Source organism: Carassius gibelio, chromosome B7 (assembly GCF_023724105.1).
Source record: "Carassius gibelio isolate Cgi1373 ecotype wild population from Czech Republic chromosome B7, carGib1.2-hapl.c, whole genome shotgun sequence".
Classification (NCBI taxonomy): Eukaryota; Metazoa; Chordata; class Actinopteri; order Cypriniformes; family Cyprinidae; genus Carassius; species Carassius gibelio.
The window spans coordinates 3,678,046-3,698,929 of record NC_068402.1 but is presented as its reverse complement, the minus strand read 5'-3'; the positions used below and the strand labels follow the sequence as shown (position 1 = coordinate 3,698,929).

Here is a 20,884-nt window from a genome sequence, read left to right as displayed (position 1 = left end):
CCTAAATATATTCTGAAACTTTTTACCAAGGGATTTGTTTTCATAACATTCACATTTTATATAGCATTATATTCCTGAAATATGAAAATAATGCGCCATTTTCTGGAATGAATCAATAATCATTAAAAAAAGTATGCAAATGAGAGAAATTATAGATGTAAAATGCCTTAACTTATAAAATACTTGAAATACAAAACAATAGTTTTAATGTATAGTGAATAAACAACTATGTAATTATTGAAACATACATTAGTTGAACTTTTTACCCTATTCACATAATTATGGGACGTTTTTCAAGTAGAGTGTTAAATCTATCAGAAAATATTTAATCAGAATATTAACATATCTATGGCCAAGTAAAGCAAGTGACAAAAAATAGTTCCACAAATAACAGTTACACTTATTTTTGTTGTGCTAAAAATCCACACGATACACAAGAGAGTTTACAAATCAGGTGTTTATTAAATAAAAAAGAATACAAGTAACACGTCCACTGTCCATACCACATTTATTGATTGACAACTCAGTTATGAAAAAGCATTACTACAAAAACATGTCAAATAAAAAAATAGCACACAATAAAGGAACATGATTTCATATTACAAGCACTTTGGATTTGTACAAGCGTTTTTGTCTAAAGGCAAAAAGGCAAAGAGCTGAAGACTGCTAAAAGATAACAAACGCATGTGCAAAAAATACTCATCTCCTCCACAAGCTCGGTTCTTGATCGTCCACGTCTAAATACTACGTAATGATTCACTTTACACAGTAGATTAACTTTAGGTTTGAATCCGAAGCTTGGAATTCAGGCATTTTATCTCTCCATTAGATTACATTGACAAAAAGTATTTGAAGCAGATGAGCGCCAATCTGATTGGCCGTTGGGATAATTAGTCGACCAATCAGAATGCTCAAATCCGCTTTATGTTGTCGAATTTTCACATGACAATCAACACAGGTACATACAGAGGTACGAAGACCAGACTCCAAACAGCACACGCATAAAGAGACAGTACATGTTCGAGTGAAGGAATGGAAATTGGAAACTTTCTTTTCATACTGAAATTAATCGATTGGAAAATTCGGTACTTCGGTAACACCGCTCCATAAATACTGAAAATCATTTTCCATACATACAAAAACACAAACAAACAAAAAAATGTAACAGATGACACTCTTTGGCAGTGACCATTTTTTCCATATATCCATATAAAATTTGAACCTGGACGCCAAAATAGTTGCCATTATTTTGTATTTTTTTAACTCAAAACTCTTGTTTGAAGGTTGCTGCAAGTTTTTGCGCATTTGCTCATGCAAGCTTAAAACACGGACAGCAAGTGTAACATCAGTACAGACATTTTAACTAGTTAGAAATAATATTCAGCGTGGGTTTTTCTCTTTTTATGCTCAGCATCTCTAGGAGGTTTCTAAGCTTTGGTGAACATGCCGACCCTCTAAATCATGAATGATTTTCAGATCCGATGAGAGTATGAGAGCATACAGCCAGAGAGTATGCATCTTTCTATGAGCCTTATAGGATTTAAATTGCTAAGATATTCATAAAATGCAAAAAAATGCAATTTAAACAGCTTTATAAAAACATATTAAGAACTTGTCTGCTATAAACACATTATTAATGTGTGGATATTTGTTTAATAGTGCAGTATTGATAACCAACATTAACTCAAAGAAATTATGTTTTCACTGTTTTTTTAAGAATACAGGCAAAAAATGCAAGATGCACAAACTTTCTTTTGATGTACACAGAAGAAAGACACTCACACTTCAAAACTATTGATACATATTCTCTGTAAGAAGCAGGAACAGAAAAAATAAAAATCAAATTGACCCATCGTGACTTTAATACTTTGTTGTTCTTAATACTTTTAACCACAGAAAAACTGACACCTTCATTTCAGAAAACAGAAAGATTTAGGGTGAATCTCACATCCAGGTCAACAAACAAAATAATAATTATATTACAATGATTATTAATGCAAATATCTGTTTTAGAAATCAGCCTAAATTAACATAATTACAACAAATTATGTATGCAATTATAATTTTTGCAACATTACTGTAATAAAATCATACCAAATCACGTCACAAAGCAAAATCCTAAATGTTCCTAAATTAGGCTGAATTTTCTTTAAGCAAATCTTAATTTTCTTTTGATTTTGTTGTGAAATATGACGTTTTCTTAACAGGTTTTTGTGAGATTCACTCTTTTGGGTCGAAAGTAAATTAATAGAAGTTCAACAAGTTAATCATGTAACAATCATTGTATATTAATTAATAATTTATCAGCATTTAAAGCTGCGATGGATATAAGTCGGCTGGGTAGAAAAATGCCGAATCTTGTTCTGTGAAGAACGTACAGTTAACACCACAGATTAATTAAACCAGTGAGCACTACTGTCCACAACACACACACACACACACTGGCTTCACTCTCACTGTGGCACAACACCATTTCACACATAGCTATTTTGTCGTGTTTTGTTATTATTTTAAAACATTTCAGTGACATTTTGTTAGTTGCATTACCTACCACTCAAGAATATCTCACAAAACGTCTAGACGAAATAAAAGCACGCTACTTCTGTGAAAGCTGCCATTAGCAGTAATGTAACAAGCTCCAGCTAGAAAATAAAGGGATGTTGTAGCTCAAGATTTACTGATCTCAGATCAGTTCAGACGTTTTGTTCACAGCTGCACTGCAAAAAATGATTCTCGCACCATTTTTTTGTCCTATTTTGCGCATTTTATAGTGTTTTTTCATAGTATTTTCAAACAGCTAAACCTTCTTAAATCAAGATCTATGATAATGTTTTAAGAAATTAAGCACAGTTTTTTGAGGAATGATCAAAATTAAGCACATTTAATGTATCTCGATTTAAGATTGTTTAGATATTTGTACTTGAAAAGACAAAAACAAAATAAGAATAAAATAAGACAATCATGTGTTTGCAGTGTGTAAAGGTAGTGTTTGTGAATCGTGTTTTAATTGGGCTTTCTGTATGAGGAGCTGGTCGCTTCTTCTTGTGCTTTGGACGAAGATATGAAGAAATGAAGGCGAGTTTAAGTGCATAGCATTCAACAACTGATGAAGATGAAACCATTGAAGTTCTCCCCAAACCCGTTTGACATTTCCACATCCAACCTCGTGTAGCCTTTATCTCAGTTCTTGTGCTGATCCATACGACGTATTTCTTTTATAAATCGAGTTCGCCGTTGCCCGTAATATTAAAGGTGACTGACTCATTCTGTCCCGTAATGTTTACATTCTGAGATCTTTGGAGATGTTTTATGAAACTAAATAAAACCGGTAGATGAGCTACATATTTAATCTAAAAGGTCACTTTTAAAAATAAACAAAATGCATGTTTAAAAACGAATATAAAACTAAATTGGAATAGTTTATTCTAGTTAACAGAGATGTGAACTACTAACCTTCCGTGCGTCGAGGGGAACGCGAGGCAATGCAATGTATACTTTCCCAGTGCATTATGGGTAATGTAGTTTAAGACATGCAGGATGGAGTTCAACAACGCATTTCCAGATGTGGCCAACTGAAAGGATAAAACAAACTATGCAAAAGATCTAAATCTTCTCCTCTATTGGCCGATGGGCACCTCGTAGCCCCGCCTCCAATGTAAAAAATTGGCATTTAACTCCGCCTTCTTACTACAGGTGAGAAATCTGCTAATTTCGGAATATCAGTTACACAAAGGGACATATTAAGGGTTGTTGAGAGTGATTTAAGCAGGTGGGGTGTATTAAAATTGTGCTTGGCCCCCATATGTGGCTCTGGGGCCTCTGATAAATAAAAGTGACTAGCGCTGATAAAAGTCTATTGAAGCCGTCTTCAACTCCACCTGCTCACCCACCAGAGACGGTCACATGAGCATCCCGTCTCAACTGTGATTGGTTGTGAAAGTGGCGACGGTGGTGTGCAATGGGGTGCAGGTTGAATGGGCGGAGCTGAGAAAGTGGGCGGTCCTAGGAGGTCGGTTTGCTGTAGCCGAACAATCCCACCGGGAGATACTTGACGTGAGTCGGCCACTGAGCGGCTAGCTGGAAGAACTTCACGTCGTTCCACTCGCATCCGTCGATGGTGACTGAGAAAAGAGGAAGTGAATGTTGTTTTTTCTGCTTTAGATGACAAGAATGCAGTTTTCTGGCTGTGAGGAAGGTCTGGTACCTTTCAGGATGGTCTGCTGCTGTTTGGCGGAGCAGATGAGCCGGCTGATGCCCTCGATCACCTGACTCTTAGAGTCCATCTCACGCTCTTTAGGCTTCTTCCCCAGGAAGATAGTGGGAACTGCACAAAGAAAGCAAGAGAGACATTATTTATATTGTAATATTATACTCGTATATAAAGTGGTACTGATCTTTGTAACTTTAAATTACACTACCGCTCTGGTCGGCTCACCTTTCTTGTTCTTCTCTTTGGTGACCACGGTCATGGCCATCGTGTTGAGTGGCGCCTGCGGCTCGCTGGCTCCTCCTCCTGGCAGACGGCTGACCTGCAGTGACCAGAAGGCGCTCTTCAGGGTGTTCTTACAGCCGGTGTCTCTCCTCTCGCCCTCGCGCCGCTTCTCCGCCAGAGACGCCAGCCAGTAATCCACCTGCAGCCCGATGGCGTCCCCGCCGTGAGGCATGCTGGGACTCCTGAGACAGACACAGCACAACCGTGTTCTGCATTGCTAGGTTTCTCTCTGATGTGTTAAAGCTCTGCAGTAAAAGTGCAGTTTTGAAGTACTAATATAACGCGAGACATTCCCTCATTCACTCACCCCTGCACCGCCAGACCGCCGCCGATGGACGGAGATGAGGGGGGCGTGGCCACCTCCTTCAATCCGCCGGGTGAAGCGTGAGAGGGCGGAGATGTGGAGGGGACGGCTAAACTCACAGCCACGCCCTCTTCAGAGTCTCCTGGGGAACACAGACGGACACACGGTGAGCGAATCACACTCGGAGCTAGTACTAGCAATCAGACGCTGTGGAAACACACACCTGCTGCTGATTGGCCAGGCTCGATCAAACCCACCTTCACCACCTGTGAGACGAACGTCACAAATTAATAAAGAAAAAGAATATAATATTACCCCACAAAAAAAATACAAATAAAAAAAAATATATTTTTTTATTATAATACTTGGCATTTTATAAAACAGTATTACAGGACTTTTACATGCATTTGAATTAATCAATGCAAAATGCATTGATTTAAGATTATATATTAAGCTTTGAGTTATATTTGTGCTGTTTGCAAAAAAAAAAAAAAAATATTTAAGCCCAAAACACTGTCACAGGACAAATATACATGTGCATACTGTAAATACATACAATGCAAAATGCAATATTATGCCTAGTAAGAAATACATATGGGTGCCACTCCAGCAGCAGCGAATGATTCCTCTCACCCCGATGAAGGGAATGAACTTCTGGTAGGAGTCCTCATCTCTCCTGTAAGAGGAAGAGAGACTGTGAGTGTGTTGTGTGTGGAGCAGTGAGTGATGTGCAGCTGTGAAGAGAGACGGAGCCGTACGTTCTGTGTTTGCAGGTCAGCATGGCCTCAGCGACGGGGAGCTGGTGTGTGAGAGCCGCTCCGCTGATGTACTGAGACACACGCGCCGCCACGTCCACCGCATCTGCACACACACACACACACACACACACACACACACACACACACACACACACAGAGACACACGTCAACTACAACATCGTCCTGGTGGATGCTGCACACTGAGGGTGGTTGAGGGCAGACCTCCACATGATTGGGTGTACAACATTACACTATAAAGCACTATATAAATGCATCATTCCTTCATTCAACAACATACAGCTGCTGGGTTACACTGGTGTATAACGGATCAGAAATCTGAACATCAAAAATTATATCATTTTACTATTTTTTAACAAATAAAAAATATAGTAATTATAAAAGATATATTAGTTTATTAATATTCTTAAAATAAAATTGTACATTTTACATTCTGTTCATTAAAGTTTCGAGGAAAACCATTGCTTAATATAATTTAAGACAGTATGAAGTATGCTTGATTAGTAATACCTCACTTTCAAATGAAATAAAAAAATTAAAACAATAGGCAGCTCTTGCTGTGTGTATTGTGTATGTATGTGTGTGTGTGTGTGTGTGTATCTGCGTGTTTGTGTTGTGTTCTCATGTTTTTGTATCATATCAGGATCAGGACACAACTCTGTATAATGACATGGGTATGACACAGGTATTACAAGGAGAGGGTGACTTATGAGGACATAACCCATGTCCCCATTTTTCAAAACACTTATAAATCATACAGAATGAGTTTTTTGAGAAAGTAAAAATGCACAAAGTTTCCTGTGAGGGTTAGGGTTAGGTGTAGGGTTGGTGTAGGGCCATAGATTATACAGTTTGTACAGAATAAAAACCATTACACATATGGGATGAACACACTTTACACAAAAACAAACGTGTGTGTGTGTGTACCTCTCTGCAGTGTGTATAAGTGTGTGTGTGTGTGTGTGTACCTGTCTGCGGTGTGTATATATGTATGTGTGTGTGTGTGTGTGTGTGTGTGTGTACCTGTCTGCGGTGTGTATATATGTATGTGTGTGTGTGTGTGTGTGTGTGTGTGTGTGTGTGTGTGTACCTGTCTGCGGTGTGTATATATGTATGTGTGTGTGTGTACCTGTCTGCGGTGTGTATATATGTATGTGTGTGTGTGTGTGTGTGTGTGTGTGTGTGTACCTGTCTGCGGTGTGTATATATGTATGTGTGTGTGTGTGTGTGTGTGTGTACCTGTCTGCGGTGTGTATATATGTATGTGTGTGTGTGTGTGTGTGTGTGTACCTGTCTGCGGTGTGTATATATGTATGTGTGTGTGTGTACCTGTCTGCGGTGTGTATATATGTATGTATGTGTGTGTGTGTGTGTGTGTGTACCTGTCTGCGGTGTGTATATATGTATGTGTGTGTGTGTGTGTGTGTGTGTACCTGTCTGCGGTGTGTATATATGTATGTGTGTGTGTGTACCTGTCTGCGGTGTGTATATATGTATGTGTGTGTGTGTGTGTGTGTGTACCTGTCTGCGGTGTGTATATATGTATGTGTGTGTGTGTGTGTGTGTGTGTGTGTGTGTGTGTGTGTGTACCTGTCTGCGGTGTGTATATATGTATGTGTGTGTGTGTGTGTGTGTGTGTGTGTGTGTACCTGTCTGCGGTGTGTATATATGTATGTGTGTGTGTGTGTGTGTGTGTGTGTGTGTGTGTACCTGTCTGCGGTGTGTATATATGTATGTGTGTGTGTGTGTGTGTGTGTGTGTGTGTGTACCTGTCTGCGGTGTGTGTGTGTGTGTGTGTGTGTGTGTGGGTGTGTACCTGTCTGCGGTGTGTGTGTGTGTGTGTGTGTGTGTGTACCTGTCTGCGGTGTGTGTGTGTGTGTGTGTGTGTGTGTACCTGTCTGCGGTGTGTGTGTGTGTGTGTGTGTGTGTACCTGTCTGCGGTGTGTGTGTGTGTGTGTGTGTGTGTGTGTGTGTGTATGTACCTGTCTGCGGTGTGTGTGTGTGTGTGTGTGTGTGTGTGTGTGTGTGTGTGTGTGTGTATGTACCTGTCTGCGGTGTGTGTGTGTGTGTGTGTACCTGTCTGCGGTGTGTATATATGTGTGTGTGTGTGTGTGTGTGTGTGTACCTGTCTGCGGTGTGTGTGTGTGTGTGTGTGTGTACCTGTCTGCGGTGTGTGTGTGTGTGTGTACCTGTCTGCGGTGTGTATATATGTGTGTGTGTGTGTGTGTGTGTGTACCTGTCTGCGGTGTGTGTGTGTGTGTGTGTGTGTACCTGTCTGCGGTGTGTGTGTGTGTGTGTGTACCTGTCTGCGGTGGCTCTGATCTGTTGAATGTGTCTCTCCAGGCTCCGTCTAGGAAGGCTGCACTGTAACGGTTGTCAAGGGCACCCAGGTGCTTAGCAACAGGATGAGAACCTGATGCAGTTTACAGAAAGAAAAATACAAACAGAAACACTGAAATCAACATCCAAGAAAATCCCTCCATCTATCTATTCATCCATCCATTCATCTATCTATCCATCCCTCCATCCATCCCTCCATCCATCTCTCTTCATCCATCCATCCATCATCTATCTCTTCATCCATCATCCATCATCCATCTATTCATCCATCCATCCATCAATCTATGTAATCATCCATCCATCAATCATCCCTCCATCCATCCCTCCCTCCCTCCATCCATCCAGATCCAGAGTGATGATGTCATGAGTTGTGTTTCTCACCGAGGGGCACGACCAGGAAGCGGAGGTGATTGAGCCAATCAGACGTCTTGTTGGCCAGCTGAGTGACGAAGAACTGCAGCACTGCTCCCAGATAACTCTGAGCTCCGACCACCGCCACCTTCACCGGCCGCGGCATCGACGAGTTACAGTTACAGCTGCGCGCACACACACACACACACACACACACACACACAGATCACGCTTCAAGCTCACAGCTTTCTTCACAAGAGCCCTGGTTAACCTCACTAACTTACAATTTCTGAATCCGAGTGAGCAGAGCCGAGAGAACGGCCTGAATCTCTGCTCCAGAACACGTGCAAACCACAGGATGCTTCTGAAGCTGAAGCTGCTCCGCCACGTACTGCAAACACACACACACACACACACACACACACACATTTATACTGACAGACAGGATTTCTGCTTCATATAAAGCCTGTCCTTTTCTTTCTATTCATCAAACAATCCTGAAATAAATACATCACAGTTTCCACAAAATGTTTGGGCAGCACAATTGATTTCAACATTGATAATAATCAGAAATGTTTCCTGAGCAGCAAATCAGGACAATCTGCTTCACACACACACACACACACACACACACGTACCTGTCCTTGCCAGTCTGTGCCATTGATCAGGATGAGACTTTCAGGAAGAGCAGCATCAGATAACAGAATCTGATTCAACTGATCATAGACGGCCTTCCTGAGGAGCTGCACACACACACACACACACACACACACATCCATAATTCACAGTGACTCTGCAGAACAAGATGAAGCACTGCATTAACATCTCTTATTTAAAAAGCAGAGGGAGCAGAGAGTCTGAGGAGAACTGTGTTTGGAGAAAGAGAGAGACCCTGTGTGCTCCTGTCATTAACAGCCACACATTACAGGAATAATTCACCCAAAATTTACATTTCCTGAAAATGTCCTCACCCCAAAGCCATCCAGGATGAAGTGGAGTTTGTTTCCTCATCAGAACTGATTTGGAGAAATGTAGCAATGCTCTGCAGTGAATGGGTGCCGTCAGAATGAGAGTCGGGTCTATAATCCATAATAACACTTCCTCCAGTGAATAAGTCTCCTGTTGTCTCTCACATCAAATGCATATTTCTCTCCCGATTCCAACAAGAAGATTATTTCACTGGAGGAAGTTATTATGGATTATGACGGAAGCAACGGTTTAAAGTTAAAAATGTCTCAATGATTTATTAGTTTCTTACAAACAAGCAGCTTTATTCTTCACAAGTCATTAACTGATGGAATGAGTGCTGTGGATTATTGTGATGTTTTTATCAGCCGTTCAGACTCTCATTCTGACGGCACCCATTCACTGCAGAGCATCCATTGATGAAACACTGATGCAATGCTAGATTTCTCCAAATCTGTTCTGATGAAGAAACACAATCTACACCCTGGATGACCTGAGGGTGAGTAAAGTTTAGTTTCTGGCTGAGGAACAGATCGTGGCACCTGTGTGCTGTGTCCGAGCTCAGGCGATCTCTCGCTGTCCGAGCTGTTCGCTCGTTCACTCAGCGGTTTGGAGAGCTGGCGCTCTTTTAGAGGAGTGCAGCGCTTATGGGGTGTGTGTCCTCCGTCCAACCTACACACACACACACACACACACACACTTCATCAAACTTGGGCTTTGTTTTCTCTGCATTATTTGTGCTTTTAACCTAGTAACATTATAAATGACATAAGCATCACTTTTGATCACTGTAATGGATCATTGGTGAATGCAAGTATTCGTTTCTTTAAAAACTTTTGAACGGTGTATTATATGACATTACCTGGGCGATGGCATGGACTGAAGCTCGCTCTTGCTGGTTTTTAGGGGTGTTCGTGGTTTTTCAGCCACAGACACTGTTATAGACGGCCCTACTTCACTGAACAACTCCTGATCGTTCAGATCCTACAAAACATGCACATGTTCAACACTAAAGAGCATTAAACTTCATAATAAGCCAAAGAATTCAAGTCACGCAGAATCCCGGGGGAAATGCATGTTATATATACATTGAGGTCAGAAGTATTTGGACTTTCTCCGTGTCTTTGAACACAATGGTGTTTTTAGTGTAAACCACAGCTTTGTGTCAAAGGTTTAGCTTGAAAAGCCTGCTTCTATAATCTTTAAAAAACACGTACGAGTTTGATTTTTCTTACAATGTCAAAAAAAAAAAAGCAACTGCACATTTTCCAGTTTACGAAACCTTTGGAGTCTCAAATACTTCAAAATGCCATTTTCTTGAAACTACATAAAAACCCTTGTCATGTGTCAAATGTTGTCCCAACAAGTCAAACACAAGTGCACATTGTTGAACTGTTAAGGCTTCGTGAGTTCCCAGCATGCACTGAATACATCATGCAGTTTCTGTAATAGGATTACCTTATATGATTCTTTACAGTGTATGTAAATGCATGCATGCATTAAGCAGGGGTTATTATAATGAAATGCTGGTAAAATGAGAAGTGTGATGCTGTGTGTTTGTGCAGATGTGAGAGTGATTCTCACCAGTGTGTCCGTCTCAGACAGAGGCTCGTCCAGCGTGCGGCTGCGAGAGGGCTTGACCTTATCAGATTCTCCCTGGTGGACACACACAGGAACTACAATCACTAACACACACACACTCACACACACACCTGAGCTGTCTGGACACCATCGACCCTCAGCAGAGCCACCCATGCAGTTACACCACAGCAGGTGATGATTAATCGCATGCAAAGTAAGTTTTTGTTTACATAATATATATGTGTATACTGTGTATATAGATACAAACATGCATGTATATATTTAATAAAAATATGTTGTTTGTATATTAAATATATTTGTATACAATATAAAACATAGGAATATAAATGTATATACATGTGTGTGTGTTTCTATACATATACACATAAAAAATACATGTATATGTAAACAAAGACTTTTATTTTGCATTTAATTAATTTACTAAAATAATTACAGGTAATGAATAAAAAAGTAATGAAGACAATATAACGGATAAACTTTTTTATAAATAAAAATAAAAACTCCAAAAATAAAAACTAACAATATAATACAAAAAATGATGAGGACAAAAAAAGTTTTAACCCTTTACAATCCATGGCGAACTACATATAAACTAAAATATATAAAATATATATAAAAAATTAAATTCTAAAAATATAAATATCCTTTAAAATTGTATATCAGAAATATTCTAAATAATTTAAATAATAGTTTAAATGTTCCTAAAAATCATACAACCCCTGACTGATTCTTTATGTTTATTCAGATCATTTGACAGACTGAAAAACCCAAAAGATCCGCTAGTGTCTACAAACTACGTGTTGTCACAGAAAGAAAAGACACGTTTACACAGTATATACAATATACTGAGTCGTGCTTTGCACACATGCGGTGCTTCCAGAGGACGTCTCGGTCTGATCTGTCCGTGTCTGTTCGAGAGAGGAGTGTTTTGTGATCTGTACTCACAAGACTGAAGGGCTCTCGGCTCAGACTGCCTTTACTGTTCAAGCTGCCGATCTCCGTCTGAGAGCTGGACTGGGACATTCCCTCGAAGAACGGCCTGTGACCGACACAGAGACACAGAGAGAGGCTCTAGACAGGGTGTCAGCACACAGGGCGAGCAGCAGGGGGCGCCGCAGACTCACGCTCACCTGAGTTTGGGTTTGGGAGTGCTGAGGATGCTGTCGGTCTCCTCCATCTCCGGCCCGCTGTCGCTGGGGTTGTACATCTCCAGACTGTCATAGAGCTCGTCCAGATCCTCCTCCACCTCCTGGATCTGCTCACGGGACACGTGCTCCAGCCCGAAACCCACCTGCACCACAGACACAGCCCACCGATTGAGACGAATAACAGCCCAGAGGTGAGAAATAAACATAGCAATATTCATAAGAAATATATACATCTGAAAGGTATTCAATTGCTAGTATTACTATTATGAACTGAACTGCATTTAGTTTTAGATTTTGCATTTTTAATTTAATTAAGCTTAATTTTTATTGCAGACTTTTTTTCAGTTTTAAAAATTTTGTTTCATTTTCTTTTAAGGCCAAAAATGTAAATTCTGTTATTATATACATATTTTTCCCCGTCTTTTTGAGGATGATGTGAAAACAGAAAGGTGTTGGAATAAAAAAAATAAAAACAAGGTTTGACTTGCATCCAGTGAGATGTTTTATATTTCCAGTCTTCATTTTAAATTTAGAGATTTGTAATGTGCTTTTTTTATATTTCTATATAGACTTATTTATTTTTATTTATTTTATTATATCTTTCAGTCCTTTAACTTGAACATATTTTATTTCACTTAGTTGCCAAGGCAATATTTCTAATGTTTGCTTCAGTTTCTCAAGTGTTCCATCTAATATTTATATTTTTCTTGAATTTTATTTCAGTTAATGAAAACATTTTTTATAATAGTTTTAATTGTAGTTTTAGATACCAAAAACAGCGAAAATTAAGGTCAGTAATTTTATTTTCTTTAGTAATTTTAATACTTCTGTGTATTTCAGTTGCTTTTTTAAATTTTTTTTAAAGGCACAGTACAACCAAAAAAACTGAAATTGTGTTATTATTTAGAGATGCGTATAATAAACCAATAATCCCTGTGTAGCCGTGGTTTACAGTGAATTTATAACAGCTAAGGGCCGTTGTTAGGCAGATTCAGCGGTTATAAATTCACTGTAAACCATGGCTTCAAGAGACTTTTTGCTTTTATAAAACGGTTATTCCATATACATAGTAAGGTTTCACAGAATAAAACAGAGCAAATAGAGTCTAATGATATAAATATAAACAGTATTCCTCCACCGAACAAACTAGTTCCTCAGAAACAGTTGTGGTTCTAACAAACCGGTTGCTAAGCAACACACAGAAGTAAACAAATGTGTTTGTTTGAAGAGTAATTTAAAACCGCTTTGAACGCAGCTCAGCCAATCAGAATCAAGGAGCGGAACTCTCAGTTTTGTAAGCAGTATCAAGCAGCTGGAGATAATAAGATCGATCACAGACATATTTCATCAGCAGACGTTACCTCATCAGACACCTTAAACCGCTTCAGCAGAGCCACAAACTTCTGCTTGATGTTCGGTTGCTGGAGAAAAAGAACAATAACACATCTATCTCCAGCACAATTCAGATAAATACTCTGTCAGTATAAAGCTTGATGTCAACATCAGATCAGTCTTGAAGCACACTGTGAATGATTCATCCGAGCATGTAGTTATGAAGAAAAATGAGATGAGAAATATTACAGCAAAATGTAGGATTTTTTACTTTTAAAGTAAGATAAAGTGCTAGAAAAGTGGCCTCTTTAATGAAAATGGTGCGTGTTAAATGGAGCTCAGTGCGGTCATTCATATCCATTAACACAGCGGTGCAGTGTGTGTGTGTGTGTGTGTGTGTGTGTGTGTCTTACTCTGGTAATGGAGGCGTTTGAAGTGAGTTTGCGTCTGGGTTTCTTCTTCCTCACCTCGTCCTCTTCATCATCTAGATACTGAAACACACATAAGCCATTAAACACTCGTTGTGTGTGTGCATTCAGCCCTAAACACACACGCACACACACACACACACACACACACACACACACCCTACAATATAGCTTCAAATGCAATAAGAACTACCAGAAGCAAACCAAAAGCAGAATTTCAATCAAAATATGAATTTGAAACATAGAAATATTAAATTCTAAGAAATGTATATAAACCCCTGAAAGTGTAGGTTTATTAATCATTATATGTTTACATCACTTCAAACTTAAATATGTTGTCTACATTTTCCAGAACGCTCAAATTTACCCCCAATATTCTGTATATCTGAAAACAACAGGGCAGATTTGACAACAATGACGTATTTAATTGGAAATATGTCTAAAAAATAAATTTAACAAATCCAAGAATGAAGATAAATAAATGGCACATTGTGGGGCAATAAATTTATATTTTTTAAACGTAATTCATTTATTTAATCAATAGATTTATACAAAATGTACTTTAATCTTATAATTTAATTAATTTTTATTTTAAGCAAATTATAAAATACAATAAAAATTGTTTAATATATATATTAAACATTTTTTATTCTACTAAATTAAAATCATTAATTTTAAAATATATATTTAAAATGGGTTAATTATTAAAAAATCGTAATTGATCAAACACCGTGGACGTACATGGTGGACGGGGTCGTCGCTGCCCTCCTGCTCAGACGAGTAACTCTCCTCCTCTTCCTCCGAGTAGTTATCAATGTCTGGAGAACGATCTGAGCCCAAAGATAAAGAACAAAACGTGATTCACACTGAGCTGAGCTGAGCAGCAGATGACGTCACATGACTCTGGAACCCTGGGCTGTGATTGGTCGCTCGTGTCTCACCGTTCATCTTGGCTTTGGGTCCCTCGCGGTCGATGGGCTGACTGGACAGAGAATAGACCCGGATCTCAGCCACGGGGACGGACACCTCCTTCAGCTGACTGTGCAGACTCAGGACCTGAGCGCCTTCGCTGGGGTGCTGCATCACCTGACCACACCAGAGAACAAGTCATGAGGAGCACACGCAGATGGAGAAGGGTTTGGGGATGGGGTGCTCCTCACCTCAGCCATGTTGATGAGGCCGAGCGCCAGCGTCTTGTAGCCCAGGATGGTCCTGTTCTTGTACCTCTTCCTCCTCTGCAGCATGATCTGCAGCTTGTTGGCGTCTCGTTTCAGGAAGTGAGGATACTGCGAGGACACAGAGAGGCGTCTGAGCACGGCTTTGAGACGATGGGCTCGTGAGGAGCTGTGCTGACTCTCACCTGTAAGGAGAACGTGAGCTGCAGGTCTGTTTCGGTTTGACCGCTCGATGGCAGCAGGATCTCGTTTGATCGGAGGATTCGCTTCGAGCCCTGAGTGAACAAACATCAGACGGAGAACACTGTGAGAGGTTTGCGAAAGAAGTCTCTTCTGCTTATCAAGACTGCATTTATCTGATCAAAAATAGAGTAAATTTTTTTAAATATTATTACAAATTAAAAAAGCTAATGTCTGTGTGTGTATCTTTTAAAATATAATTTATTCCTGTGATCAAAGCTGTATTTTCAGCATCATTATGATCTTCAGAAATCAGTCTAATATGCTGATTTGCTGCTTAAGATTATCATTTAAAAATACATAAAATAATTATTTAAAACAGAAATCTTCTGTAACACCACACTGTCACTTTTGATTATTGTAAAAGCATATTTGCGGAGTAAAAATACTGATTTCTTTCCAAATAGCTAAATAAAGCTTAATATTTTTTTTTTACAGAATAACAAATATATATATATATATATATATATATATATATATATATATATATATATATATATATATATATATATATATATATATATATATATATATATATATATATTTATTTTTTTATTTTTATTTTTTTTTTTTCAAACATTATACATGTTTTTACTGTCAGGAAGAAATATGTAAAATAAAATATATATAAAAAATGTACTGAAATAAATACTAAATATTAAAAGTAAATAAAAAAAACTACTTAAAATAATATTTTTAAATATTTTGATAAATAAATACAATTACAAAAAATTTTTTTTTATTAATTTTAAACAATCATTTAAAATCAAAACCTTTTGTAACATTATAAATAAATTAACAAATACAAAATGTAGAATTTTTTACACAAATAATATTTTGAAATAGAAATCGTATGTAATATTACGTATGTTTTTTATTTTTTATAAATCTAATTAATGTTGAATAAACCTTTCTTAAATAAAAGTTTGGAAAATAAATAAATGTAATTTTTAAAAATGCACACACACACACACACACACACACACACACGTTGGTAATTTGAATAGAAACTGAATTTGTAGCGTGTGATATCAGGATTTGATTGGATCCTAAAAAGTGTGCTGTGATATTATTGGCTGATATTATTTAGCAGTTGTTTCAGATGAGTGCACTGATGAAGAGTTCACTAAATAAGAAGAAAATAATGAGTGAAGGAGGAGTCACCTGCAGTTTGACAGCGATGACCACAGACGTCAGGTCTTTATCCAGCTCCTTCAGCATCACCAGCTTCTTCAGAGTCAGATTGAAGAGTCTGCACACAACACAGCTCAATATCAGCACTGGAGACAGCTGTCAATCAATCCCTTCTACTGCCACTGATGCACTTCTGACGTCAGGGAAGGTTAAAGAGTCCAAGATACTGACCAGACCACACACACACACACACACACAACTGTCTGGACAGATATAAGCAGTCAGTGTGTTTGATTATTGCTTCAGTTCACTCGACTGTGAAGCTGCGCTTGCAACACAACAAACCAACAAAGAATCGAACCCACAGCATCAGGTCAGAGGTCACTGGTGCTTTCAGCGATTCACTCCTCAACACTGAGTGTCCAAACTTTTGGTCTGTACTGTATATATACATACAAACTGACAAATATCTGATCTACATCAGATATCTACAAATATTTTAAAATCTGGAAATATTTAGAAAATCCAGTATTTTTATTTGAACGGTGTGTTTTAAAAGGACATTCCCAGACTGTATCTTTCCAGGGTTTCTGCTGACAGCGGTAATGATGGGTTTGTGTCCTGAAATCAGTCTAATTAAACAGGCGACTAATCAACCCCACACGAACACCAGCTCCTGAGAGAGCAGGCTGTGATTTCCTGCTACAGTCCCATTAAAACACATCACAGTAACAGACGGCTCTGATCCAGACTCAAACACTCACAGCCAACAAACCCTGCATTAATCTCGATCCAAACTGAGCTGTGCTCCGGTGTTTGTGCAGATGTTCCCGACCGAAGCGGAGCGACGCCATCAAACGGCCTTCTGGGAGATTCACGGCACGGTTTGAGAGAAACGAACCAGAACTAGAAGCGTCTCCCAGCAGCGTCTCCGAAGCTCAGCGGCTTTTACTGTAAAAAACTGTACTACTAAACGATGCAATGTTAAATAATCATTTCACAATATTTATTAAAAGAACCCTAAACAATATGAAATGCTTTTGTGCATCGATTTTAGAACCGTGATTGTGGCAGGCAAATATAATAATAATAATAATAATAATAATAAATAATAATAATAATAATAATAATAATAACATTTGTTATATTAAAATATAATAATCAGCACCATTTTATAAAATATAATTATTTAAATGCTTTTGTGCATCATTGTGAACTTTATAAATGCTGATAAAAATATTAAAATAAATAAAAAAACATTATTATTATCCTTACATTATTATATAAAATATAATTAGTTAAGATTAAATTATCCTATATATTTCATCGAATAATATTAAAGCAAATAATAATCAAAACTATTTTATAAAACATAGTCATTTAAATACTGCTGTGCATCATTTTCAACTATATAAATGGATGGTTTTATTGTTTACGTGCTGCAAATAATACTTAAACACTAATAATAATAATAATCATCATCATCATCATTCAAAACAACTGTATAAAATATAATTATTGAAACTAGCTTTACACAAGATTCATAATAATAATAGTAATAAATATCCAAACAATGACTTATAAACTATAAAGAGTGAAGTGCAGTGGCTGAGGTTTGTTATGAAGTTGGGAAATGACTGGAGACAGGAAATAGATCTGTCAAAGCCTCTGCACTTCCCTTTCATCCTCTTTCACTTCCTGTTCTGTGTTCTCCTCGTGTTACAAACATGACACAATCACACCAATCATCTCCTGTTGTCTTCGAAACGACAAGACCTCATTTAAGACCTACAGGTGAAGCCTCATAAATCAATGTGTGTGTGTGTGTGTGTGCATGCAGAAATAATATGAACACACAACTGACTGAGCAGCGAGAAGCTTTATCCTCATCAGCCTCACTGATGAGAAAGTGTGTGTGTGTGTGTGTGTGTGTGATCAGTATGCAGGTCACATACTCACACAGACACAGAGAAACTGCAGGAGCACAATACACTGACAATGCTAAACACACACAAACACACACACACACTGGTACTTTCCATCGACGTTTGTTTTTATGCAGAGCTAATGACAGTTTCTCTCCTCTAAGCCCACCCTACATCAAACCTCAGACAAACCTTTATTACATTCATATCAGCTTTCAAGCCGTCTAAGACTATTGGCTGATCTCCACACACACACACACACACACACACACACAGCACTGATTAGAAACGAGAGCAGATGTGATTAGCATGGACTCCTTCAGCTGCTCCAGACGAGGTCTGTTCTGTCCTGAAGAGTCGAAACAAAGCTAACGTTCAGGCAGAAATGCATCGATGCACCACAGTCTGACAACAAAAATACTCAATGCATTAATTGCACAATTTAATAAATCATCTAACTACTAAAAATGACCCAGTGTGTAACACAGTTCTCAGATTATACACAGCACGCTGACAGCGAGAGACTCAGATCAGAACTAGTTATTGCATGACATAGATCTGTAACATGATCTGAGTGAAAACAGTTGTGTTCAGACGGAGGTCTAAAGATGATCGGAGCCGTTTTTGGTGAAAATCAGACGAATTGTCTAAGAGGAGTATGTATGCGTTTATATATGAGTGATGTCAAACGATTAATCGCATACTAAATAAAAGTTTTTGTTTGCATAATGTGTGTGTGTTCTGGGTATATTTATAGTGTATAATAAATGTATATATTTTACATGTATTTAGATGTCTAATTTAAAAAAATATATCTTTTATATTATATAAAAATATACTAAATATATAAACTTGCATGTGTGTATTTATATATACAAAGCACAGTACACCTACATATATTATGTAAATAAAACATTTATTTTGTATGAGATTTATCGTAATTAATAATTTGACAGCACTAATATATCTTTTTTTTCAGAAAAAATTTTTTAAATGGCAGGAAAATATTTACTACAGATGACAACTGATTCAACATGAGCCAAGTATTTTGTTTCTAGCCCAAGTTAGCATAAACATGAGTGTGACTTTGGCCTGTTGGTGGCGCTAGAAGGTTTGAGTTAGTGACTCCAGATTTGCAGGGGTTAATGTTCAGACTGTCCTCTATCTGTGTGCCAACTTTCATAACTCAACCACAAACAGTTCTGCCAGGAGGAAGAGGAAGAAACAGCTCAGAAAACCTCACTAATTAAATATAAAGTTACATATAGACACCAAAAAACAAGGACAATATTAAAATAAAGTAAATGATGTCAGGATTTTCATTTTTGGGAGATCGGTCCCTTTAAGGTATCGATTTAGGATCAATACTAAGGTACTGGTGTCACAGCAAAGAGAACATTTCGATACTGAGCCAAACCCAATGTGTGTGTGTGTGTGTGTGTGAGAGAGAGATCCAATTTATTTTTTGAATACAGAGTGAATTGATCCAGCTCTCTCTCATTAGCACTTTAGCTCTGAGCTGGTGCCTCACACACACACACACACACACACACACACACACAGAGAGAGAGAGATGTGTTCAGCTGCAGTAAATCACTGATCACCATCACACCAGAACGAGACTCGTGACGTAAAACAAGTGATTTCACATCTCTCAGATCACTCACGCTGCTCAGACTGCACCTGGACACACCTGAGTTATGAGTTTCCCATCAGGCATCTCTCAGCGGGACATTCCTGTGTTACTGAGCGAGATTCTTCTGAAGAACACTTCTCAGTCCTGCAGACGTCAGGCAGACTGCACCCAAATAATGGGGCTTTAAGTTTGCTTTGTTTTAAAGATACTAAAACATCTAGAATATATTTCTAAAGCATGCTTGCTCTTTACTATTACATATTGTTTTTTATGTTTTATAAAAACATTTACATTTGTCCAGAAATGTCTATATCTACAGTATTTCACAGAAATATATATATTCTTCTAATATTCAGAAATTCAGCTTTACATCGTAGGAATAAATGGCATTTTAAAATATATTAAAATATAAAACCATCTTTTTAAATTGCAATAATATTTCACAATTCTACTGCATTTGGTATATTTTTGATCAAATAAATGCAGTCTTGATGAGCAGAAGAACATTCTTTAAAAACATTAAAAATCTTACTGCGATCACAAACTTATATATTTGCATATATATAATTGGAAAAGTAATATTTAAAATACAATACGGTACAGGCCTTCAATCACACGTCTTTAAAATCAAGTCAACAGCAATGCTTCAACATCAGGTGGTGAACAGGATGTGATGTCACGGGAGATTAAGTATCTAATGGATCGGTCCGTCATTTTGCCACTTCCTCTTCCTGTCGGCTCGTGCCTCCTCTGTGTGTGTCACATCATGAAGGAGAACGTTTCCTCCAGTATCTGAGCTGACACTCAACAGCTGATGAGACCACACGAGCCAGTGGTGCTGAGGACAGAGATTACATCACAGCTGATGAGAGCCTGCACCCTCCTCATCATCATCTTCATCTTCTTCATCATCTGATGCTCAGGACAGGTCTGAGATCAGTGCTGCTTCAAGCATGTCTAAACTGAGACTGACGTGTCTGAGACGGGTTTGGGTGAAGATGACAGAAGAGTTCAGACCAGAATTACTCTACTGTG

At 38.2% G+C, this 20,884-nt stretch overlaps 1 protein-coding gene across 1 annotated transcript in view; it reads right to left on the bottom strand.

Moving 5' to 3' along the window:
• Positions 1 to 439: 439 nt before the first annotated feature.
• LOC127961640 (phosphofurin acidic cluster sorting protein 1) overlaps positions 440 to 20,884 on the bottom strand; it is a 34,521-nt gene continuing 14,076 nt past the window's right edge. The window contains exons 2-24 of the mRNA XM_052560847.1: positions 16,319 to 16,406; positions 15,100 to 15,189; positions 14,900 to 15,025; positions 14,681 to 14,825; positions 14,481 to 14,569; positions 13,725 to 13,802; positions 13,341 to 13,400; positions 11,962 to 12,122; positions 11,777 to 11,870; positions 10,814 to 10,885; positions 10,092 to 10,213; positions 9,772 to 9,901; positions 8,902 to 9,006; positions 8,548 to 8,654; positions 8,294 to 8,448; positions 7,875 to 7,985; positions 5,555 to 5,657; positions 5,430 to 5,472; positions 5,020 to 5,062; positions 4,800 to 4,938; positions 4,436 to 4,674; positions 4,205 to 4,324; positions 440 to 4,121 (exon numbers count right to left, since the gene is read on the bottom strand). Coding sequence (XP_052416807.1) covers positions 4,003 to 4,121; positions 4,205 to 4,324; positions 4,436 to 4,674; positions 4,800 to 4,938; positions 5,020 to 5,062; positions 5,430 to 5,472; positions 5,555 to 5,657; positions 7,875 to 7,985; positions 8,294 to 8,448; positions 8,548 to 8,654; positions 8,902 to 9,006; positions 9,772 to 9,901; positions 10,092 to 10,213; positions 10,814 to 10,885; positions 11,777 to 11,870; positions 11,962 to 12,122; positions 13,341 to 13,400; positions 13,725 to 13,802; positions 14,481 to 14,569; positions 14,681 to 14,825; positions 14,900 to 15,025; positions 15,100 to 15,189; positions 16,319 to 16,406 — 2,539 coding nt within the window. The 3' untranslated portion in view covers positions 440 to 4,002. The remainder of the gene's footprint in view (positions 4,122 to 4,204; positions 4,325 to 4,435; positions 4,675 to 4,799; positions 4,939 to 5,019; positions 5,063 to 5,429; positions 5,473 to 5,554; positions 5,658 to 7,874; positions 7,986 to 8,293; positions 8,449 to 8,547; positions 8,655 to 8,901; positions 9,007 to 9,771; positions 9,902 to 10,091; positions 10,214 to 10,813; positions 10,886 to 11,776; positions 11,871 to 11,961; positions 12,123 to 13,340; positions 13,401 to 13,724; positions 13,803 to 14,480; positions 14,570 to 14,680; positions 14,826 to 14,899; positions 15,026 to 15,099; positions 15,190 to 16,318; positions 16,407 to 20,884) is intronic.